General features: G+C 44.0%; 1 protein-coding gene across 5 annotated transcripts in view; it reads right to left on the reverse strand.

The window, feature by feature from the left end:
* DIP2C (disco interacting protein 2 homolog C) overlaps positions 1 to 20,481 on the reverse strand; it is a 518,420-nt gene that overhangs the window by 109,680 nt on the left and 388,259 nt on the right. For all 5 annotated transcript variants that reach the window (XM_075062211.1, XM_075062209.1, XM_075062210.1 and 2 more), the window contains 2 exons: positions 1,556 to 1,679; positions 1,101 to 1,210 (listed from right to left, as the gene is read on the reverse strand). In XM_075062211.1, the coding sequence (XP_074918312.1) occupies positions 1,101 to 1,210; positions 1,556 to 1,679 (234 nt within the window). The remainder of the gene's footprint in view (positions 1 to 1,100; positions 1,211 to 1,555; positions 1,680 to 20,481) is intronic.

The following is a 20,481-nucleotide window of genomic DNA, read 5'->3' on the forward strand; positions in this document are numbered from 1 at the left end:
TCAAGCCCACAAATACTAGGGAGAACATTTCTTTAGGTGATGCTTGTTGGTGATCCCTTGTCTGAACAGATCAGTCAGAAGCCTGTATGGTGAGTAAGAGCTATGGCAGGACAGGAAAAGTCCTATAGAATATTGTGGCAGCAAGTTACATTGAGTAGGAGCCATGTGGGCAAAGAAAAAAAAGGAGGCGGGGGTTGCTGGTTACAGGAAAAGAACTTCAAATGAAGCTAAGGGGGAAGAAGATGACTGTTTTAAGGCACTGAGGACATGGTCCACCATACACTTTGCTAGTCATTTGCATATCTCAAAAGATGCAGCTGGAGAAAGTCTGGACTCCTCTTGAGCACAGAGAGGGTCTAGTTTTAAGGACAGGATAGGACAGAACTCCCCTGAATACATGGGTCATTCAGACTACATATTGCATTGTGGGAGTCAATATACATATGATCTCAGTGAGAGTAAATTAACATGATTTATGAATTCCTGCCATTTAATAAGTTGTGGACTTCCAGCTCCCACCCCTTCAAAGTCTTTGGCGTCATCAGTTCATTGTGTGTTAGGAGAAGTGACATTAAGCATTATATTGCATTTCCTTATTTTTTATAGCTTTGTGACTTTCTTGATAAGTTAATTTTTTTAGTCAGTTTGGTTTATCTTTAATGAAAGTTGTAACAAAAATGAATAAAAAAAAAATCAAAATCTGGAAGTGCAAAAGTTGAGCATCCACATTGCTGCAGCTTACTTATTTGTGAAGCGTCCATTACTGTAACATCTGAAATCCCAATTCAGCAAAGCAGTTAAGCACATGAATGCGCTAAGTTCAGACTGTACTTAGAGCACTGCTGAATCAGGGCCCCAAGTGCTGTAGAAACCTTTAAGTCAAAAAGACTCCAGAAATGCAAAGTTAACTATTTAATATTATATTAATTTTCATATAATATTCGGTTCCTATTTATACTGAAATTACTTATCAGCAAGTAAACAGGATGCTCATTGTTTACAGAAGCAGTGACAACACAGTTATGTTTATCTTAATGTTATTCAGAAGTGTCTTCAGCAATGGATCATAGGGAAAATATTATTTATCTTTATCAACTCACCTCTATGTAAGCTGTGTCATTGTTTGCATCTTTGATATGTGGGAACCAGTCACGAGGAGGTTTAGAAAGATGTTTAGATTCCGTGACAAACCATAGCAGCTTTGGCCACCCTGAGAAACAGACAAAGACAGCTTTTGCTGAGTTACTGCTGGATAAATAGTACAAGAGAATGAAATTCTTCTGCATGCAAGTCTATTTCAAATGTGCTCTATGGTTCTATGGTGTGGTTCGCTGAATATTGCTTATTTTACTCATGTGAGTATCCCCACTGGAGTAGACCAACCAGGATTATTAATTATTATACTTTCTGTACATAGACATTAGGACCTACTATGCTGAGGCTAGTTTCTAAACCTCAAAAGTATTAATGGTGTATATGTGACATGTTCGTAAGTGCTATTTAGTAACACGTGGAATCTTTGTACAAGATGTAGGTTTAATGAGGATGAGTTTACCTTTAAACTGTGGTATCTCCCCTGTAGGGCTTTTAGGCAGTCCTTTATGGCATGCATCACTAGTCAAGGCCACAGTAACACCACAGCTTCCAAGTAAGAAACCTATTTGTTGGCTTCCTGCATCCTAATTGATCACAAAAATAAGAAAAGCAATAAGTGAAATTTACTAGAACCGACTGCATGCAACATGCTTTTTTGTAGTTTGTTTTACAATTAATTAACAAAATATAATAGTTTAACTTGTACACTGACAAAGGAGTTCTATAATTTGGATATATTCATCCTCACAACCATATATACATAATCCATTCAAAGGACTAAAGCCATCATATGGCTTCATCTTTTACATCTCTACACAAGATGCATCGTCTATGAAATAAGAAACGGTTAACTTCCTGTAAATGTGGCTCTTCGAAGAATGATGTAGATGTGCATTCCACTTAGGTGTGAGAGCACCCAGTGTGCTGGAGCCAAGACTTTTGCTTAGCAGTACCCATAGAGGGATGGCGCTCACGCCTTGTGACTATGGCCTCTGCTCTGGCTATATAAGACAACACCGTCCTGACCCCCCTCGGTTCCTTGACACGAAAAGCCCATGAGAGGAGAGTCTGATGCAGAGGGGACAGAGGGTGGGTCATAGAATACACATCTGCATCATATCTCGAAGAATCATAGTGACAGTAAGTAACTCTTTCATCGTCTTTGAGTAAATGCCAGTGTGTATTCCACGTAGGTGACTCACAAGCAGTGCCCCTTCTGGGAAGACTCGGAGCCTACTGAAATGTAGATTGCTGGACTGCCCCCACTCTGGCCCGCACCCACTCTGGAAGATGCGGTAATAGCAGAAGGGTCCATAAGTGTATGGCTGACCACATGGCCTCTCTGTAAATGTCTAATACAGAAATGTCACTGAGTAATGCTATCGATGTCACTTGCACTCTTGGCGAATGACACACATCCTCCTTGCAGGGGTAATGGCTACCAGGAACATGGTTTTCTGAGACTAGAGGGGCAGTGGACAGGATGCAAGTGGCTTGAATGGAGGCCCCATTAGAGACATCAAAGCTGTGTTTAGGTCCCACAAGGGGACTGGCTCTTGAGACCAGAGAATGTAAGCAGATGAGTCCTTACAGAAATCCTGCCACCATGGCATTGGAAAAAACTGATTTTTCCTGACTAGGAGAATGGAACACTGATATTGCTGCCAGATGTTTAAAGATGTAACAGATACTCCAAGCTGTCATGGACAGAAGTCCATGTCAGCTGGTCCTGTGGGACAAGAACCACACTGAAAACCTCTTTCACTTCAGTAAGTAGGCTGGCCTAGTAAAGGACTTCCTACTCTTGAATAGGGCTTATTGGACAGCTGCCGAACAGTGCTCTTCCTCTTCATTCAGCCATGCAGCAGCTATACGGCTGTGCAAGACATTGAGCACAAGGTGAATGGTTTGGCCATGGTTTTGAACAAGCAAGACGGGATGGAGAGGAAGTGGTATGGGAGGCTAAACAGACAGTACAAGAAAATCCAAGAACCAGCTCAGTCTCAGCCACTCTGGAGCAATGAGGATGACCTTGGCCTGATCCACCTTGAGTTTGAGGATAAATGGGAAAATGATCGTAAAAGGAGGAAAGGCATACACAAGAGTTGACTGCCAGCTGAAGTGGAAGGCGTCAGAGAGGGAGCCTGAGAGCAGTACAAGCGACACTTTCTGTTTTCTCATGTCACAATCAGGTCAATTGTGGGAAATCTGTATGTTGCAAAGACAACCCGCAGGACATTCATCCTTAGGGAACACTCATAGGTAAGGGAGAAAATTCTACTGAGATAGTCTGCGAGACGATTCTGCACCCACAGCAAGTGGATTGCTGCCGGAGTCACGTCCTCTTCGATACAGAATTGTCACAGGTTGATCACCTCCAGGCAGGGTAACCTGGAGTATGCATGCCCTTGTTAGTTCACACAGTACATCGCGGTGGTATTGTTGGTAAGTACGTGAACCACTGAATGTCTATTACAGTCCCAGAAAGCCTGGCATGCATTGTGGATGGCTTGAAGTTCCGGCATGTTGATATGGACAGAGACTCCCTGTTCTGACCACAGACCCTGCACCTTCAGTGGGTCCAGATGCACTCCCCCAACCCAGAAGGGAAGCATTGTAACTATTGACTAGGTTGGAGAGGGCTGAGTGAAAGGGACGCCCTGGCACACGCTGCATGAGGACTCTCACCAGAGCACGGAGTCTAGGACTAGTGAAGAAAGGCAAACCAATTTGTCCAGAGAATGTAGGGCAGGGCAGGGTGGTAGACCATCCTGAGCCACATCTGGAGGGAAAAAAGGCACAGCCTCACAAACTGGACCACCCGCAATCAAGCAGATGGGTCCCAATAAGCTCAGATGCGCCTGGACTGGAGGGCTGAGACTGCAGACTGAGGCAGAGCTGTTGAATTGCCTGGAAGTGGTCATTCATCAGGAATGCTCTTGACCCTGTGGAATCTAACAGGGCCCCAATGAACTTGATTTTTTGAGTGGAAGCCAAGATAGACTGTCCAGTGTTTAAATGAGTCCTAGACAGTGTGGCGTTGACATGTGCAAGAACCTCCTCTCCGGATCCACCCTTCAGCATCCAGACATCGAGGTATGAGAAGATGTGGTTTCCCTCCCTCCTGAGATATGTCATCACCACAGCCATGCTTTTGGAGAAAACTCGAGAGGTGGAATAGGGGCCAAATGGGCAAACCATGTACTGAAAATGGTATTCTCCCACAACAAAATAAAGAAACTTCCTGTGGCTCTGTAGAATCAACACATGAAAATAGGTGTCCTGAAGTCCAGAGCAGCAAACAAGTCATCCTGGGGATGACAGCCCATGGAGTGACTATGCAGAACCTCATAACTGATAAATTTGTTGAGGCCATGAAGGTCAAATATGGCTCTCATCCCATCCTGGGGGTTTAGTACCAGGCAGTACTGGGAATAGAAATCATAGCCCGAGAGTCCCGGTGGGACTTCCTCTACTGTTTCCATCACCAGCAGAGAGCTGACCTTCTTGATGAGCTGTGTATCATGAGAGGCATCCCTGAAGAGAGATTGGGTGGGAGAGGAGATGGGGAGGGTGCATGGAGAGGGACTAGATGGCTTAGCCTGATTTGACAGTGTGTAGGATCCAGCTGTCGAAGATAATTGAGCCTCAAGCATTGTAAAAACAGGCCAGCCTGTCCCCAAAAGGATGTGAGAGGGAAGGGCAGAGCAATGACTGGAACAGTACTCTGGACCAAGGAGTCAAAATGGGCACTTAGTAGGCACCCAGGGAGGATGCGTGGACTGGCAGAGCCCTGAGCTCAACTACTTCCTATTGGGAGATCTAGCCCTCTTTCTGGGGTAGTCATGCTGCTTTGCGGAGGTGGGGCAAAGAGTTATACACAAGAGTGCTGTAAGGAATACTGCTGCTGCTGAGCTCCATAGCGGGGTCTCTGCCTGGATGGCATGTATACTCCCAAGGACCTTAAGGTAGTCCTGGAGTCCTTAAAGCAGAGCGAAGTGTCAGTCTTCCAAGAACAAGGTCCAGCCGTCAAAGGGAAACTCCTCAATGGCTTGCTGGAAATCTGATGCAATCCTGAAGTTTTGTAGCCCTCTTCATAGTAACTGCACAGGCCATTACCCTGGTCGAAGTGTCCACAGCAAACACCCAAAACTCCTCATGCGAGGACTCAGGAAACTAGTCCACAAACTTGGACATGGCTGATTAGTTGAGGAAATTATGCTTGGACAGCAAAGTTGTTGATTCAAGATCCTCATCTGTAAAGATGATGAGGTATAGATCTGTCTGCCAAGAAGGTCCAACCACTTGGAGTCTCTGTCTTTTGGGGTGGACTTAAATTTGTGCTGTTGGGCCCTTCTGTTCACCAGTGAATTTGGTGCTGGATGGAAACAGAACCCCTCAGATCCCTTTATCAGAACAAAATAGCACTTCTCGGTTCATTTAGCCCAGGGGTCCAGGGCCGACAAGAGAGGGGGAAGCCGGTACAAATTACCAGGGCCCGGAAGGGGACCAGGGCCCGGCTTCACCGGCCCTGTTTAGCTGCTCTGTCCTTGTTGGGGGGCTCAAAAATTTTTTTTCATCAGGGCCTGAACCCGCTCTCGGCAGCCCTGCAGGGTTTGGCAACCTTTGGCACATGGCCCATCAGGGTAATCCATTGGCAGGCCGCAAGACATTTTGTTTATGTTGACTGTCCACAGGCACAGTCCCCTGCAGCTCCCTTTATTCACTAGTTGTGAACATTTTATTTATACTCATTTGACATAATAAAATTACATGAAAAATTATAATTGGACCTAAGCTGCAAAATTCAGAACTGGTCTTCCCTTCTGTCTAAACTTTTGCTTTGAATTCACTACTATATTAATAGCATCAGGTCTTTGTGTACTTCCCCCCATATTAAGAATATCATTCATTTATAACTCGTGAATAAAGGAAAAAAGCAAATAAAGGAAAAAAAGCAAATAAAGAACAGATACATCCCACTAGTTCTCATTTGTCTGCATTAGCTTGATTCTGTACCTCCAGAGAATGATCTTTTTATACAACATGATTATCTGAACTAGCATATGCTGACATTTGAGTAAATATTGCCGGACAATAAACTGATCCATAACAAACAGAATTATATAACTCATTCAGTTCAGACATTCAGAAGTTGTCACATTCTTTTTTGTTCACTGCAGTTGTCAGAGATTTAGTTTAAGCTTGGCAAAATTAAAAACATTCTTTTGCAAGAAGATTCTTCAGCATTGAACTCTCTCATTTACTTCTGCTTCTATGAAGATCCAGACAAGGGAAGTGCCCCTTTTAAAAATACAAAGAGATGACAATAAGAGAATCACGTAGTATAAGTTTCTGGGAGAAGTGCTGCTCATCTCACACAGCTCTGTCAGTAACCGCAGAAGCAGTGTTGGGTGAAAATGTCTGGTCAAATGGTAAATTTGTTGGGAAAAAGAAAAAAATAAGAAAAAACAAAGCACTTTGGGGGAGGATGAAACTATTTGCCCGCTTGGCCAAACTGAAAAAAAAGTGGGGGAGGGAAGGAAAAGTTAGTTTTGACATTTTCAAAACAAATCAGTTTGGCATTTTGTTTGTTGAAACGAAAAGTTTCATTTCATTTCAAAATGACATTCAAAATGTTTTCTTCGATGCAAATAACATTTTTTTGATTTTTCATTTTTGGGAGAAATACTGAAAAAATTCAGTTTCTGTCTGAAACATTGATTTTTTTTTTCTTTTTAATAATTTGAGTCTTTGCTTCTGGTAACTGAACTGAAAAAAAAAAATCAACAATTGACTCAGTTCTACTCAGGAGGTCCCAAAACAGACAGAGTTTTGTAGAGCTGACAAATTAATTGCATGGCTATCCTTGCTAAATCTATTCAAACATGCTGGAGACCAGCAAGTCATTCTAAGACAGAGGTTACTGCCCTACTCAGCATAAAAGAGAGGCCACTAATTTCTTGCCTTCAGTATCTCCCAATGAATTTGAATGGTGGTCCACAACTTCATTAAAAAAAAAAGCAGCAGCACTAGCATTGCACAAATCCTCCATTTCATCACAAAGATTGGTTACTTATTTACACAAATTTATGGATTACAAGTCACAGAATATCAGGTTTGGAAGGGACCTTAGGAGGTCATCCAGTCCAACCCCCTTGCTCAAAGCAGGACCAATCCCCAGACAGATTTTTGCCCCAGATCCCTAAATGACTCCCCTCAAGGATTGAACTCACAACCCTGGGTTTATACCAGGCCACTGCTCAAACCACTGAGCTATCCCTCACTCTAAACCAAAAACACTGACATGAGCTAGGGACACTTCAAAATTAGCAAAGGCTCTCCTTTTATTCTGACTCTACATCTCATTCCAGTAGTCTGCTGGGCTTCCTTCAGCATTTGCTAGTTGAAAAGCTACAGAGGCTGCCATTCTAATCTAGTTGTCATAAAACCCTTACGCTTGTGGTTTACAAGTAACCGTATAGTTTTAGGTGAACTAGTGAATGAGGACAAAACCCAGGCAGACTGCTGGAAGATATAGCATGTGTAGTATCTGTTCTTATCAGTTTGTGATTCTTTTTTTTTTTTTAAATGTGTCTATATTGCTCTAGGTGTATGTACCAGTTTAAATAAAAAGGAAAGCTACTGAACTGTGCCTCATTACAGCTACCATTCAGAAATTAAACAGCAAGAGTGTTCCTTTCGCTCACCTCGCCTCAAAAGCTTGAGCAAAGAGACAAGATTTGCTACATGCCCTGAGAGCCAGCAGAATGGCTTTGATGGGCTACACAAAGGAATGGAGTGAGTGCCAGAGTAGGGGACCTTTCACAGAAAACACTATACCAGCAACGCCTCTCATTTAAGGCCTCAACTCTGAAAAACATATGCTTAACTGATTTGCTCAATAGGGGTTGTTTGGTAAACTGGGGCCTAAACACTAAGGCACTTCTAATTATCTCAACCACTACAGTACTGAACAAGGAAATTCTCAAATAGCTAGGTCCTATTTTTAGGATTTTCAGACCAAAATTAAAATATCAAATTTTACCCAGAAACCAGCTAGAACCCAGTACAGATCATGGAGTGCAGATCATACGGCACCACAATAACATGACCCCTGGGAACACACACTACAAGGAAGTGATCTGCCAAGTTCTGCTCATAACAGAGCCAAATATAATGCACTAAAAAGCTACAGGAAGAGAAAACATTTATTTTACCAGGGTTTTGGATTTTCTAGACAACATGAGGCAGGATGATTATGTTCCCACTTACTACCTGGTCACTGTTAACAGTTAATAATTTATAAGATTTCACAAGCAAGCAGAGAACCCTGTAGATTTCATTTAATAAAATCTATGTAGTGGATATTAAAGTAACAGATTGCAACTATTTCCTAACAAGTCTATTGGATAAACAAAAGGTATTGGAAATTTCAACCCACTCTGTTCTGTACTGTTATTTCTTTAATTGATAATGTTGTATCCATACTAATCTGGTGCAACATTAATGCAGGAGTTCTGGACTACGTTCACTAACCTGGGAGGTTTGCTTCATAATTATTTAACTCCTCGCCACCAGGGTAACACCTTTTTCCTGAGAAAAGCCAATATATTGCCTACCCATGACTATTACCACACATACAAGCCATATCTTCCTAGGTTGAAGGACTTTAAGGTGAGACATCAAAAAGAAACAAGTGAAAGTATGGAAGTTGGGTTGGGAAGAGAAAGGACCCTTAAAATACACACAATACCACTTGCAATCACTAAGAAAGAGGTGGTTTCTCAAGTAGCCAGGTCCAAAGCCTTTTAGGGTTTTACAGAGCAAAATTAACACATTGAATTTCACCCAGAAACCAACTAGAAACCAGTACAGACCATGGACTGCAGATCACAGAATACCACCATAACATGACCCCGGTGTTTCCAAAAACCACGGATCAGTCTAGTTACTCATAAAATCTTATCTCAACGCTTTGACAAAATCGGAGTCACTCCAGAACATACCGCTCCTTCAAATCTTTTTGAGTGAAGGGTGTTGTAAAGCGCTAAAGCTTCACAGGTCCAAAATGTACTTGGACACATTCAGAACCATGGTCCCACAGCACTGTCAAGTTTGAGCAGATCCATGTGTGACAATTTTACTGACAGTCATCAGCTTTCCCCTCGTGGTACCCCGGAGCAATGACAGCAGGCCTGGGAGAGACAGGAGCCTATCAGAGGCAGGGTGAGGATGTACTGAGGGTACAGGAGGGAACTGGGCACTTCTGGATCAATTGGTGGGAGAATTGAGTTGAAGCCTGTGGAAGAAACTTCAGCAGCCCAGCTCCATCTACCCCACTCCCTATTAAACGCCTCTATTTTGTCCCCTTACCTTGTCCCTCCATTTCCATACAAACCACTAGTGCCCTTCTCCTCCCCGTGGGAGTTTCATGCTGGCCTGGAACTAGCAGGGGGAGCAGGGCAGCCATTTACCACTTCAAAAGTCAGCGCCACTGCAGTCCCTGCTGGCCAGAAGGAGCAATTGTATATAATGCTCACAATACTGCTGAAAGCTTGCACTGATAGCTGGAATATGGGCAGACCCCACAGGACTGCTGAGCATGAGTTGTGGAAGGCGACTGACACTGCAGTTTTGCATGCAGCACTAGGGATGTAAACACAAGATAGCTTTTTTGCTACACTTCACACATCTGCACCGTGACACCATAGTGTTCAGTGCCTCAGATAAAACTTGTGAGTTTTTAATCTAGTTGGAGTTGACAGTGTAATGTAGGTGTGATGTGGACGGCCTCCAGATGCAGTAACAAGCATCCATGGGTTTAAGAACATTGACTCTTCTGGGTGTGTTCTGGCTACTATTAGTCAGCATTTCTTCTGAGTATTTATAAGACAGTTTAGTCTCTGTGAGTTGACAATTGAAAGGTTATTGAAAAGAGAAACCATGAAGATTTTCTGTCTGAAGGTAACATCAAAATTCCTTCACAAATCAAATCACTCTACTGCCCTGCAAAAACGTTATAGAACCAAACACTACTTTTGTGAGATGTGACCTGAGCTTTCTCCAGTTATTTAATTAGTATACGCTAATCTGCTTCATCGGCAGAGCAGTGAGCATGCACAGTATATTATGTTGAATCTGGGCAGCTGGAAGAAGTTTCAGGACTACAATGGAGACCAGTTACAAACTGAACAGATGCAGTCTACATCACAGAGACAGAGAGGGCTTGCTAATAACACTGGTCTAAACAGGGAAACCTTCACCAGTTACAGTTTAGAATGGCAGTAAATACAGGTGTGAAGTAAAGAGAATGGCTTAGGTATCCAAATATCAGGTCTGAAGTACTTTGGAGTCACTGCTTTCATTCTTTGAATGCACAGCTCAGCCTTTCACTCTGTTGAGGTACATACAATTAGGTTTTTGCAGATGAGCGTGTGACTGTACTTGTGTGGTCCTAGAGTATCAGTCTTTTGGATGAAACAAACCATAAGTTCTCTCTGCTTCAGGAGACTATTAAAGATTCACTAAGGCCTTTCATAAGTATGCTTTCACTAGTGTCTGTAGATAAATGGTCCACCTCTTGCTGCTGGATTGCATGCCAGTCCTCTGGATGAGAAATCCCACAGGTCCTGGGGTGTTGTATTTGAGTAATAGTAACAGCATTTGATTTCCAAACTAAACAGATTTTGGCTTCTAGTGCATTGCCTGCTCAAACCCTACATATACTTATCCCGATGAACAATGGCAGCTTTAGAACCAACAGCCAGCGAGTACACGGAGAGTTCATTCTTTCTAGTTCCAATCAGTAGCAGAAGGGAATCAAGGAAAAATCCTCAACTTTTGAGAACAATCTCAAAGACCTTTAGAACTAAAAGGGAGCAGAAGCTACTTCCCAAACCAGTTTTGAAAGTAGATTACCAATGGGGCAGGTTATGTCTCAGCAATCTACCTGTATTTGCAAATATGTGAAATTCATAAATCCTGAACAGCTATAAAAGACTAACTAAAAATTATTTTTGGAAGTTTACTTTGTTATGGAGCATGGGAAGAAATGTGAACGCTGGGCTGTAGGAGGGGAAATAGCGTAGTCTGCCATTTCTTAAATTTGAAAAGCAAAAAAGCAAGACAAAGTTGGAGCATTAAGGGGCCTGGGCTCCATGAAGAACTGCAGAAGAGTGCTCTACATCAAGTACAGATGTGGGGCTTGGAAAGGGGAAGGAAGTTGCAGAATTACTTAGTGTTGGGCTGGGGACACAGAATTAATTAGCGTTTATGTTTCTTTGCAGCGGAGCTGGAAGCTTCTGAGTCATCAGGTAATACAATGCAAATATATATATTTCTATTCAAATTAAAGGGATGGATTGAGACAATTTCACTTCCTCTAAAAGTAAACCTCTTCTGTAATTACCCTTGATAGGCCAGTCTTCTCTGGAGCTCATAAAAAGTGCTTCTGAAGAACAGTATTTGTTTTTGGAATGTGTGCTGCGTCACATACATTATTCCGGAAGTAAGTTCAAGTATTTTCTGCAAGTGCATTTAGCATTAAACTTTCCCAAGTTATGATTATGGGAAAGTGTTAACTGAGAAAAAACAAACAGATTCACATATGTGTCAGCTATTTCTGCAACTATGTGCACCTGGATACATAAGGTTTATTGCCCAAAGGTGAGAGGGCCATGGAAGATTTATATCAGAGCTTTTTGTTCCTATATTCACAGCATGCCATGTGTAGAGAGGACAAATTTTGCAGAATGAAATTAAAGCAGTTCCCTCGCTCCCTGCTCTCTTTACATATAGGTATCAGAAAGTGGAGAGAACCGAATTTATGTCGTCCTCTAAGGGAGGACCCACCCATCCTGTTAATTGACAGATCAGAATAAAAGGTTGAAAATACAAAGATACTAAATTACATATGCTGCTTTCTGGAGGTGAGGTGCGAGGCAACCTGTACTTTGAAAGTCAGAAATCCTTGGTCAAGTAACAGTGCAGTTTTCTACTTCTTGTGAACAAAACCAACCAACCCCAGACAAGTTCAGCAGTAGGAAAATATTCTATCTACACATAACAAAGGGGTATGTACCTATTTATCAATGCTTGAAAAATTACAAATAAGGGCATTTGGAGATAGAGACATTTTTCTAAAGAACAGAATGGATAACACATGAGTAAGGCTACGATTTAGTCACAAGTATTTTAATAAAAGCCATGGGCAATAACCAAAAAGTCACGGCCAGCGACCTGACCGTGACTTTTACTAAAAACACCCCCTAACTAAATCTTAGGTGCTGTGGGGGAGGGAGGGTGGTGCTCGCTTCTGCTCCTGGGGGTGCGGGGCAGGCCAGGGCTCTGCTGCCACTGCTGCTCTGGGTAGGGGTGCTGCTGCTGCTCTCAGACTGCTGCTCCGGGGAAGTGCCTGGGACCAGTTGCCTGGGGCTGCCAGAGCAGCAGCCTGTGTGGCTGACCCCAGGGCTGCCCCAGCTGCTCGGGTGACTCTGGGGTCAGCTGCACCAGCCACTGCAGCTGCGGAAGTCACAGAGGTCCCGGAAAGTCACGGAATCCGTGAAAGACTTGCAGCCTTACATATGAGTAACTCATACAAAATTATTATATATATATATATATTAAAAAATTCCCCTCTCACCCCTATGGGTGGTATGTTTCTTCCTCAACCTCGGGTCCTCTACCAGAGGCCTGGGAGTTTGAGGGTTCTGCGCAGTAGTTCTAGCTGCCAGACTGCCAACTCTCTGGACGAAGAGCTCGAGTTGTTTTCCCTGGATTGTTTGGCCCACTCCACTGCACTTAGGAAGTCCCACCGGTGCTCCTACCACCATTGGGACACTTTTGGCTGCCTTTCCACATCCCCCTCCGATTCCTCTTTCAGGCCCTGGTACTACTCGTCCAGCTCTCAATTCTACCTTCTTCCTGATGTTGTTCACTTGGCACAGCTATATCTGATCACAACCCGTCTGCTGCTCCCTTGGTCTAATTCCGACGATAGGACGGTTGATGGGCCAGTACCAGCCTGTCCGTCTGGATCATGGAAAGTCCCCACGACTTAGCCCTGGGCTATTCTCCACACCTTCGTGGAATCCTCCCATCGTCTTGGGGAGGGTCCCAGCCATCCCGGTCAAGGATGTGCTGGTACACAATGCCAGCCACTTTGGTTTGTGGCGTTCATGTATGCTTTCAGCCTGCACTTAACTCCTGCCCACTAGTGTTTGAACTGTCTGAGGCCCTCTCTGCAACAGTCCTGCACGCTGGGGTCCCCTTAAGTATGGTAGACCCCTGCTTCAATGGATTTGGTGCTCAAGTGCGTCCCTGTGTGCAATGATCAGTGATTCAGTTGCGGTCTTGAAGTCCAGCCCCCTTCTCCAGAACGCTAGTGTGGGGGAATTTTAGACCACGCAATGTCAGTCCCATCAGCTATCAGTCGACGCGTACAGTCCCCTGCCAAGGGTTCATGTCTTGCATGGCACTTCTTCGCTTGGTCGTCCTCCATGTCCCTGCTTGCTGCTGCCTCGCCTCAGGCATTCTCTTCAGGAAGCTCATCTTTTGGGGGCCCCGTCTTACGGAATTACTTCCGGGAGTCCGGCACCAGCAGTGGCTTGACGCTCAACCAAGCCCCGCCCGCCTTCTTCCGGCGGTAAGTACAGTCCCTGGGTGTTGAGCTTCTGGGGTAGAAACCGCATTTGGGAGAAGCTTTGCCGGTCCTTCACATCGGTCAGCCCCATGTACGCCCTTGGCCAGCAGCACTAAAACCAGCAGGCGATCTGGTGATGGCGTGGAATCTTGTTCTCCACCTGAGCGGCCCTAGGACCTGTCTTATCCTTGTGATCTGGGATGTTGCTGTTCCCTTGACCTCTCATCGTGGTTCCAAGTACGTGGGACGCCAAGGTTACTTGTGTAGCTGGTCTGTAAGGTCCTGCTATATGTGGGCCGCTGGAGTTTCCACCTGTTTCCATCAGTCTGACTACCTTCCCTCTTCTTCACTACCATCTGGCCACATCTTCCAGTCCGATGAAGCAGTCCAATACCTGCAGCTGTAGATTCGCGTCAGGTTGGATTCGCGAGTCGAATGTCTGTTCATTATTAGTATACAGCTGATTCCATCCAGTCAAGGAAGGTCGGCTAGTAGTTCGCACTCCTGAACCTGTACAATACGCTTGTATATCTGGCTGAGGGGGTTTAAGCCATGCAGAACACAGCGGGGACAAGTGCAAATCACCCTTTGTATAAAATGCCGCACTCTGATGGCCACTTGGCAAACGCTCTGAAGTGACTATCCAGTGGTTGTTCTTCCATAGGTCCATTGAGGTTCTTGAGGAAGCGTCTTAGTGTCCTGTTGACTTTGTAAAATAGCGCGCAGACATTCACAGATCCATCCGTATGCGGCAATTTGAGCTCGTAGGCCTTGATGTAGGCAAGTCACATGCCTGTTGCTACAGATGCGTTCCTGTCTGGACCTCGATAGTCTTGGGCACTGAGCGGGCGTCTAGTCGATGAGCAACTGGTTGTTATTTGGCCTGCATGGTCGGTTGGATCCCAATGCCTTCTGAGCTGTGCTCAGTTGCGGCCCATATGGGGTTCCTGTACTTGCGGACGGTATCGATAGCCGAAATAGTACTGTTCATCCTGGGCACGCAGACATCTTGCGCACTACTACGCACGGCTCTCAGCATTTCCCCTTGCAGGGGTCTTTAAATGACAGACACTGTCCTTCGCCCTTCGCTCACGCCTCACGTGGGTGGGATTCGCAAAGCCTGCTCAGAAGACGGTTTCATCTGTGCTGCTAGGCCTGGCCATCCCGCACTAGCCTCGAGACTCTTACCTCAGCACGCCCTAGTGTGGATTCATGTCTGGCACGCTCGCGTCCAGCTCTTCATGTTCTTGGACCCCGAGCTGATGTCTTTCTACCTAAGTGAGGTACCGCGCGCTTCAGGTTTCGGAAATTGCTGTGCTCCGTCGAGGCTCTTGCAGCACTTGCACTGTGATTATGCATATCTTTTCTCCCAATGCTTACCCGTATCCTGTGCAGTTTCTGCTGCGGGGCTCTGCTGTTATGTGGTGGGTTGCCTGCAAGTTGGAGTACTGGAGGTTCTTTGGAGAAAAGCGGCCCCACCCACCTCATTGGCCCTCCGCTTCTCTCTAGTGTATCTTCTTAGCCTGGACGCCAGGCTGAAGGCTTTGTCTTAACCAGCACGCGCCTCTACGGGGATTCAGAAGGAGTCAGGGCCCGTGTTTTTTCCAGGTACGCCCGAGTCTTCACCTTTAATCTACAACCTTCTTGTGTCACCAGCTGACTACTGCTCTACGAGTCCGCCTTCCCTAACATCCCTCATATCAACCTCATTCCAGGGGTGGGTTACATCACATGGTTCGTCTACTCGCCGAAATCATGTAGCAACACTCCAACGACAGGCGTGCCAGCGTATACACCAGATTCATATGGTTTGAGTAGGTGATAATAGGGATTGTCATGAGGGCTCTCCATGGCAATCATTCTGAAACATTACTATACTGACTGGTACTATCACCCTGAGAGTCCTGGTACATGGTCTCGAGAAGGCGGAGGAAGTAGCTAGTGTGTTCCTCCATGATCTATTTACTGCTCATATCAGCTGTAGTTGGCTCTGGCCATGCGAGGGAGTCGGCCAGGCCGAGTTTTTTCAGCTTGCAGGTGGGTGGGTTGCACCAATATCCACTTTTTCTAACCAGTCTTCTTGAGGTCCTGGAATGTAATGTGGAGTGGCTTACGCGCAGAGCTGCGAGAGACTCCTCTTTACTATGTGAAGCGCTTGGGTGTAATCAATATGCTGTTGTCTCAGTATAAGCTGTGGATCTAGGTCTTTGTTGTCCACCATAGTCCCCTCATGAGCGGTTACAGTGAATATCCCTCTCTCATGAGGTCTACTGTTGTAGTAGGCTCTATCCATCAATTCCAGGTCTCTTGTCTTCAATTCGCATGGGAATGGTTTGTTCCAGTAGCCCACTTATCGTCAGATTGTCCTGGTTCCTCAACATCTGGCGCGGACCTTGTTAATCCGGGCGACGTCCGAGCCGGCATGACTCTCCTAGTTCGTGTCACTCTCATATTTGAGGTAGGCAGGTGAAGCGTTAGGGGGTCTTTTGCCCAAGGACCCCTACTGAAAAGTTGGGTACCTACCGGGATTTGAACCCCAGTCTCCCGTATCAAAGGGCGGTCTCCCGTATCAAAGGGCGGCGCTCTTAACCACTACGCTATCCAGTTGCATTCTATATTTATATATATAATATATTTATAATATACTATATATTGGCATTTGCCCTCTACATAGGGATAATTCTTGTCCATGGCACCTACAGGCAGTAGTGGAAGGGAAAATAAGATGAAAAGCTTCTAATTAAAACTTGCCTGTTTAGTTCACTGTCACACTAAAATCACAACCCCAGACTGTTGCTCCTGCGTGGAGTTTTTGCTGTTTTTGACCTACTTCAAGGAATCCTGCATTTCTAGTTTCCTAATCATGGAATCTTCTACTCCAAGTTTAAAAGGAATATTTGAAAAAGAAAGTTTAAAAAGAATACAGAATATTTCAGAGATTACAATGGCTAAAGGCAAGCTAATGGCTGCTGGGAATTTCAGTCCATTGCATCCTAGAGGGTCATTTGATCGACAGCTGTCCCAAGACACTAAGCATCTTACAAATGATTCTGGGTATTCTAGAAATACAAGGCATGATAGAATAAGTGGGGGAGGGGTAGGAAGGGATGGGTATTTGCCTAACATTTAATCACAAAAGATTTCTAGCAAAATTTATTATACAACAATAATCATGCTGTGAAGAGCAGGAAATTCTTAGCAAGAACAAATTTGTTGCCAGACAAAACCATAAATACTAATTTAATACATACATGCTGTATAGTATTGTGTATAGATTAACACAGCTGTCAGACCCACCCTACGGGCCCATTGTTCACCTACAGCGTAGCTGCTGTTTTTACTTGGTTCACATCTTCCTTTGAACATGTAGACTACAATATGCACACTGCCAGTGTTAACTGAAGCATGCACAGAAGAGATCAAATAATGAGGAAGCATAAAAGAACAGCCTAGGCTATTCTATGATGACACATATATGACACATCCTTCAGCCGGCGCTAGAAGCAAAGCCGCTACCATTTGACCAAGTAGAGCTTTTCCTTCTGGGACTGCTCAGAAAGCAAGATTTTTATCTCATTGCTTCCACCCTAGTTCCTGCGCTCCATAAACAAAGGTAGAAATATCTGCAGTCTTACATGCTCTGAGAATGTGCAGTATCATGTATCAGGTAGAGATAATTCAGTCCGAGTTTTTAGAAAGTTATACTCCCTCCCATTACTGTTGTAGTAATTCAGTATTTCTGAAGAAACACACAAACACAAAAGCGGCTAAACCAAATTAAGGTAAGGAATTATTTTGACGTGGTCTATTTACTTGGACAAATAGATTTTACAGTCTAGAGAGAAGAATGTGGCAGTAGACATCTTAAAATAAATCCAATTCAGTAGATTTACATTTTATTATTAACACTTAACCATGACTCTTGGCAAGTAAAATACAGGGAGGAACATAATAGGACGTTGTTCCCCTGGAAGTTATGTTGATCAAATATGTTTCTTCCTCCACCAGGAGAGTAAATTTTACTATGGGAATTTGCTGAAGGCTCTTAAACAATTTAAATAATCTAGTTGTCCTGTTTATATTAACACACGTAAAATCTCAATTTCATGTACCAAAACGTCAAACAATGCAGCAAGTTATACATTTTATGTCACACATCTTAATGTAATCCTAAAAAGTTCCTGTTTGATATTAAACCAGTGCAAATTCAAATATTGTGTTTCCACAGAAGCCATTATAAAAATATATTTTCAAAACTCAAGGCCCTTATCTTTTCCTCTCAAGTACAGTTTTACAAATAAAGTGATCCACAGATTTGTTTGTGAAAATAAGAAAGTCAGAACGAGGACCAAGTCATCTTTCCTTAAGTCTCACTGTAAAAATGATGAAACAGTCATAAACCCCCATCCTTTTCTACATAATAGTCAGTCTCTCTCTCTCACACACACACACTTAAAAAAAACAACATTTAGGTTGCAAAGTCACGCACTCAGAAGTCAGGAAATGTCAGAATTAAGGTTGCCTGTGAAATCTTAACTTGGCCCCTTTGTGTATATGCATTATGATACAGTCTTTATTTACATGCTCATGTACTCTTTTTCATAGACCCATGTCTCATTCAGTGCACAGGATGGACTGTACTCAGAGTTATTAATCCAATATTTTGTTTTATCCTCATTGCTCAATGTGTGGCCCTACGCCCAGTTTACTGCAGATTATTCAAACGCTGCTCTGAAACAAAATTATTAATTTCCTCATGGGCTTTTCTATAGCACACAGCACCATAGCATCTGAGTGCTTCACAAAACCTCTGTGCCATGAGTGGATAGGACTACACAACACTCATTTGACTTTGGAAACTGAGGCACAGAAAGATTAAAGTCAAAAGTACTCACTAATTTTGGTAGTCCAATATGGGAAGCCTAGGGCCTGATTTTTCAGAGAACTTTAGCACTTTATATGCTGAAGATTCTTCTCCCATTGATTTCAGTGGCAGCTGCGAGTGCTCACCTGTTCTGCAAATCAGGCCCCAAGGTATCAGGCTGCAATCTGGCATTTTCTGAGCCTCGAATGCTTGACTTTGCAACCTTAATAATGTTCTTTTAAAATAAGAAATTACACATAAAAACAAACTGAAAAAAAATAGAATTTCCCTCACATGCCACCATATTGGCACCTACATGGTTCATCAGAAGGAGTTGGAACTTTTAGAGAATCATAAAGACCTCTGCCAATTGGGCTAATGGAATAACTGATAGCAATAGTAGATTGTCATCTTCTATGTGGACCACCATTACACAAGCTTTACCAGTGGGTTTCAGAGATATTTCATGATAGCAGAGTAATGGTGACTGAGTCGTAGGAAACTTGGAGTCCATTTCAGGCTCTGGAGGGACTATGCTCTAGTGGGCACAGACTCTTTTGTCCATTTTCCCCAAGTCTGACTCCTTTTGCCCCATCCTCTTGTTTTTGTCCCGTCTTTTTCTTACAACTGGCTCTTCATCCCAGTCCCACTCTCGATTCTTTAGACTCCTCATCCTAGGCTCCTTGCCAGCCAGTTCTACCCTCCTCCAGGCTTGCTGTCCTAGGCCCAATCTCTCCCACTCCACACTCAACGCCGGTTTCTCTCTGTCCTGCTCTCAGCCAGAATTTCCCTCCCCACCTGCCAGTAACAATTTCACCAGACTCTTTGTCATAATATAATATCTTTCCCTCTTACTTGCTTCAGCTTTTGTACCCTCTGCATTCATATTAGTTGGCTTTCTTCTCCACACTGCATGGATGCCAGCTGAGGTGGGTCGGAGGGAAGGTAACTGACAGCACGGGAGATACTGGCTCCCTGCTCTCAGTTCCAAGGCCTGGTCCCATCCTGAGAAGTCAGGATCAGCCATTATGGAGCAAGTCCTGTTGGGACCCCCACTGCCCTGGGCTGGAGCATGTTCAATCACTCTGGGAAATGGTGCATCTACAGTCCGGAGAGCGTCAGGAGCTGCGAGAGGGTTGAACATGCTCAGCGCTGATAGAATCGTCAGAGGTTTTTGCTGTTAATTCTAGCAAGTCTCTACTGAACATGTGTGAACTGTGATTTTTTTTCAGGGAACATACAGAACTTGGCTGAATTTGGACAGATTTTTACAGGGATGGCAAAAGGCACATCCCTAACAAAGGCCACCTCCCACTCCCCCCCCACCAAATGTCACGTCTGGACCAAAGCATTGAGGCACTAGAGCATTTCAAAGAAAAGTCTCAAAGGTTTATTTTACAAGTATTTTTCCCTAGCCTCATTCCTGGAAGTGGCTGAATAGTTTTGGCTGAAATTTTCCAAACCAATGCAGCTTGAAAAACCAGTCACTCTGCCTGGAAAATTTTAACCAAAAGAGTTGAAGTTTAGCAAAGACATAAGCAATTGAAAATAATGTATTTTAATGGGAAGTGTCAGGCAACCAATGGGTGGCGCTACCAGCCCTGCCTATCATTAAAGGTATAGGAGAAAGTGGACGAGATAGCTAAAACATTTCCTTCTGTTAATGGAAATCACATTCCCTCTTTTGAAAGATCTGTTTAGCTTGGTTTGCTTTGTTGTTTAAAGGAACTGGTGAACCTTTCCATATGGACAGCCCTGATGGTAGATGGCTTCAACAAAGTGTGGCAAATTGCCAGTACTGTTCTCTGGGTCTTGCGCTTTCTCTTCTCTGGGGTAGGTTCAGGGTGATATTGCTTGCCTCTGAACCAGTTCTTAATCA

Source organism: Chelonoidis abingdonii, chromosome 2 (assembly GCF_003597395.2).
Source record: "Chelonoidis abingdonii isolate Lonesome George chromosome 2, CheloAbing_2.0, whole genome shotgun sequence".
NCBI lineage: Eukaryota > Metazoa > Chordata > Testudines > Testudinidae > Chelonoidis > Chelonoidis abingdonii.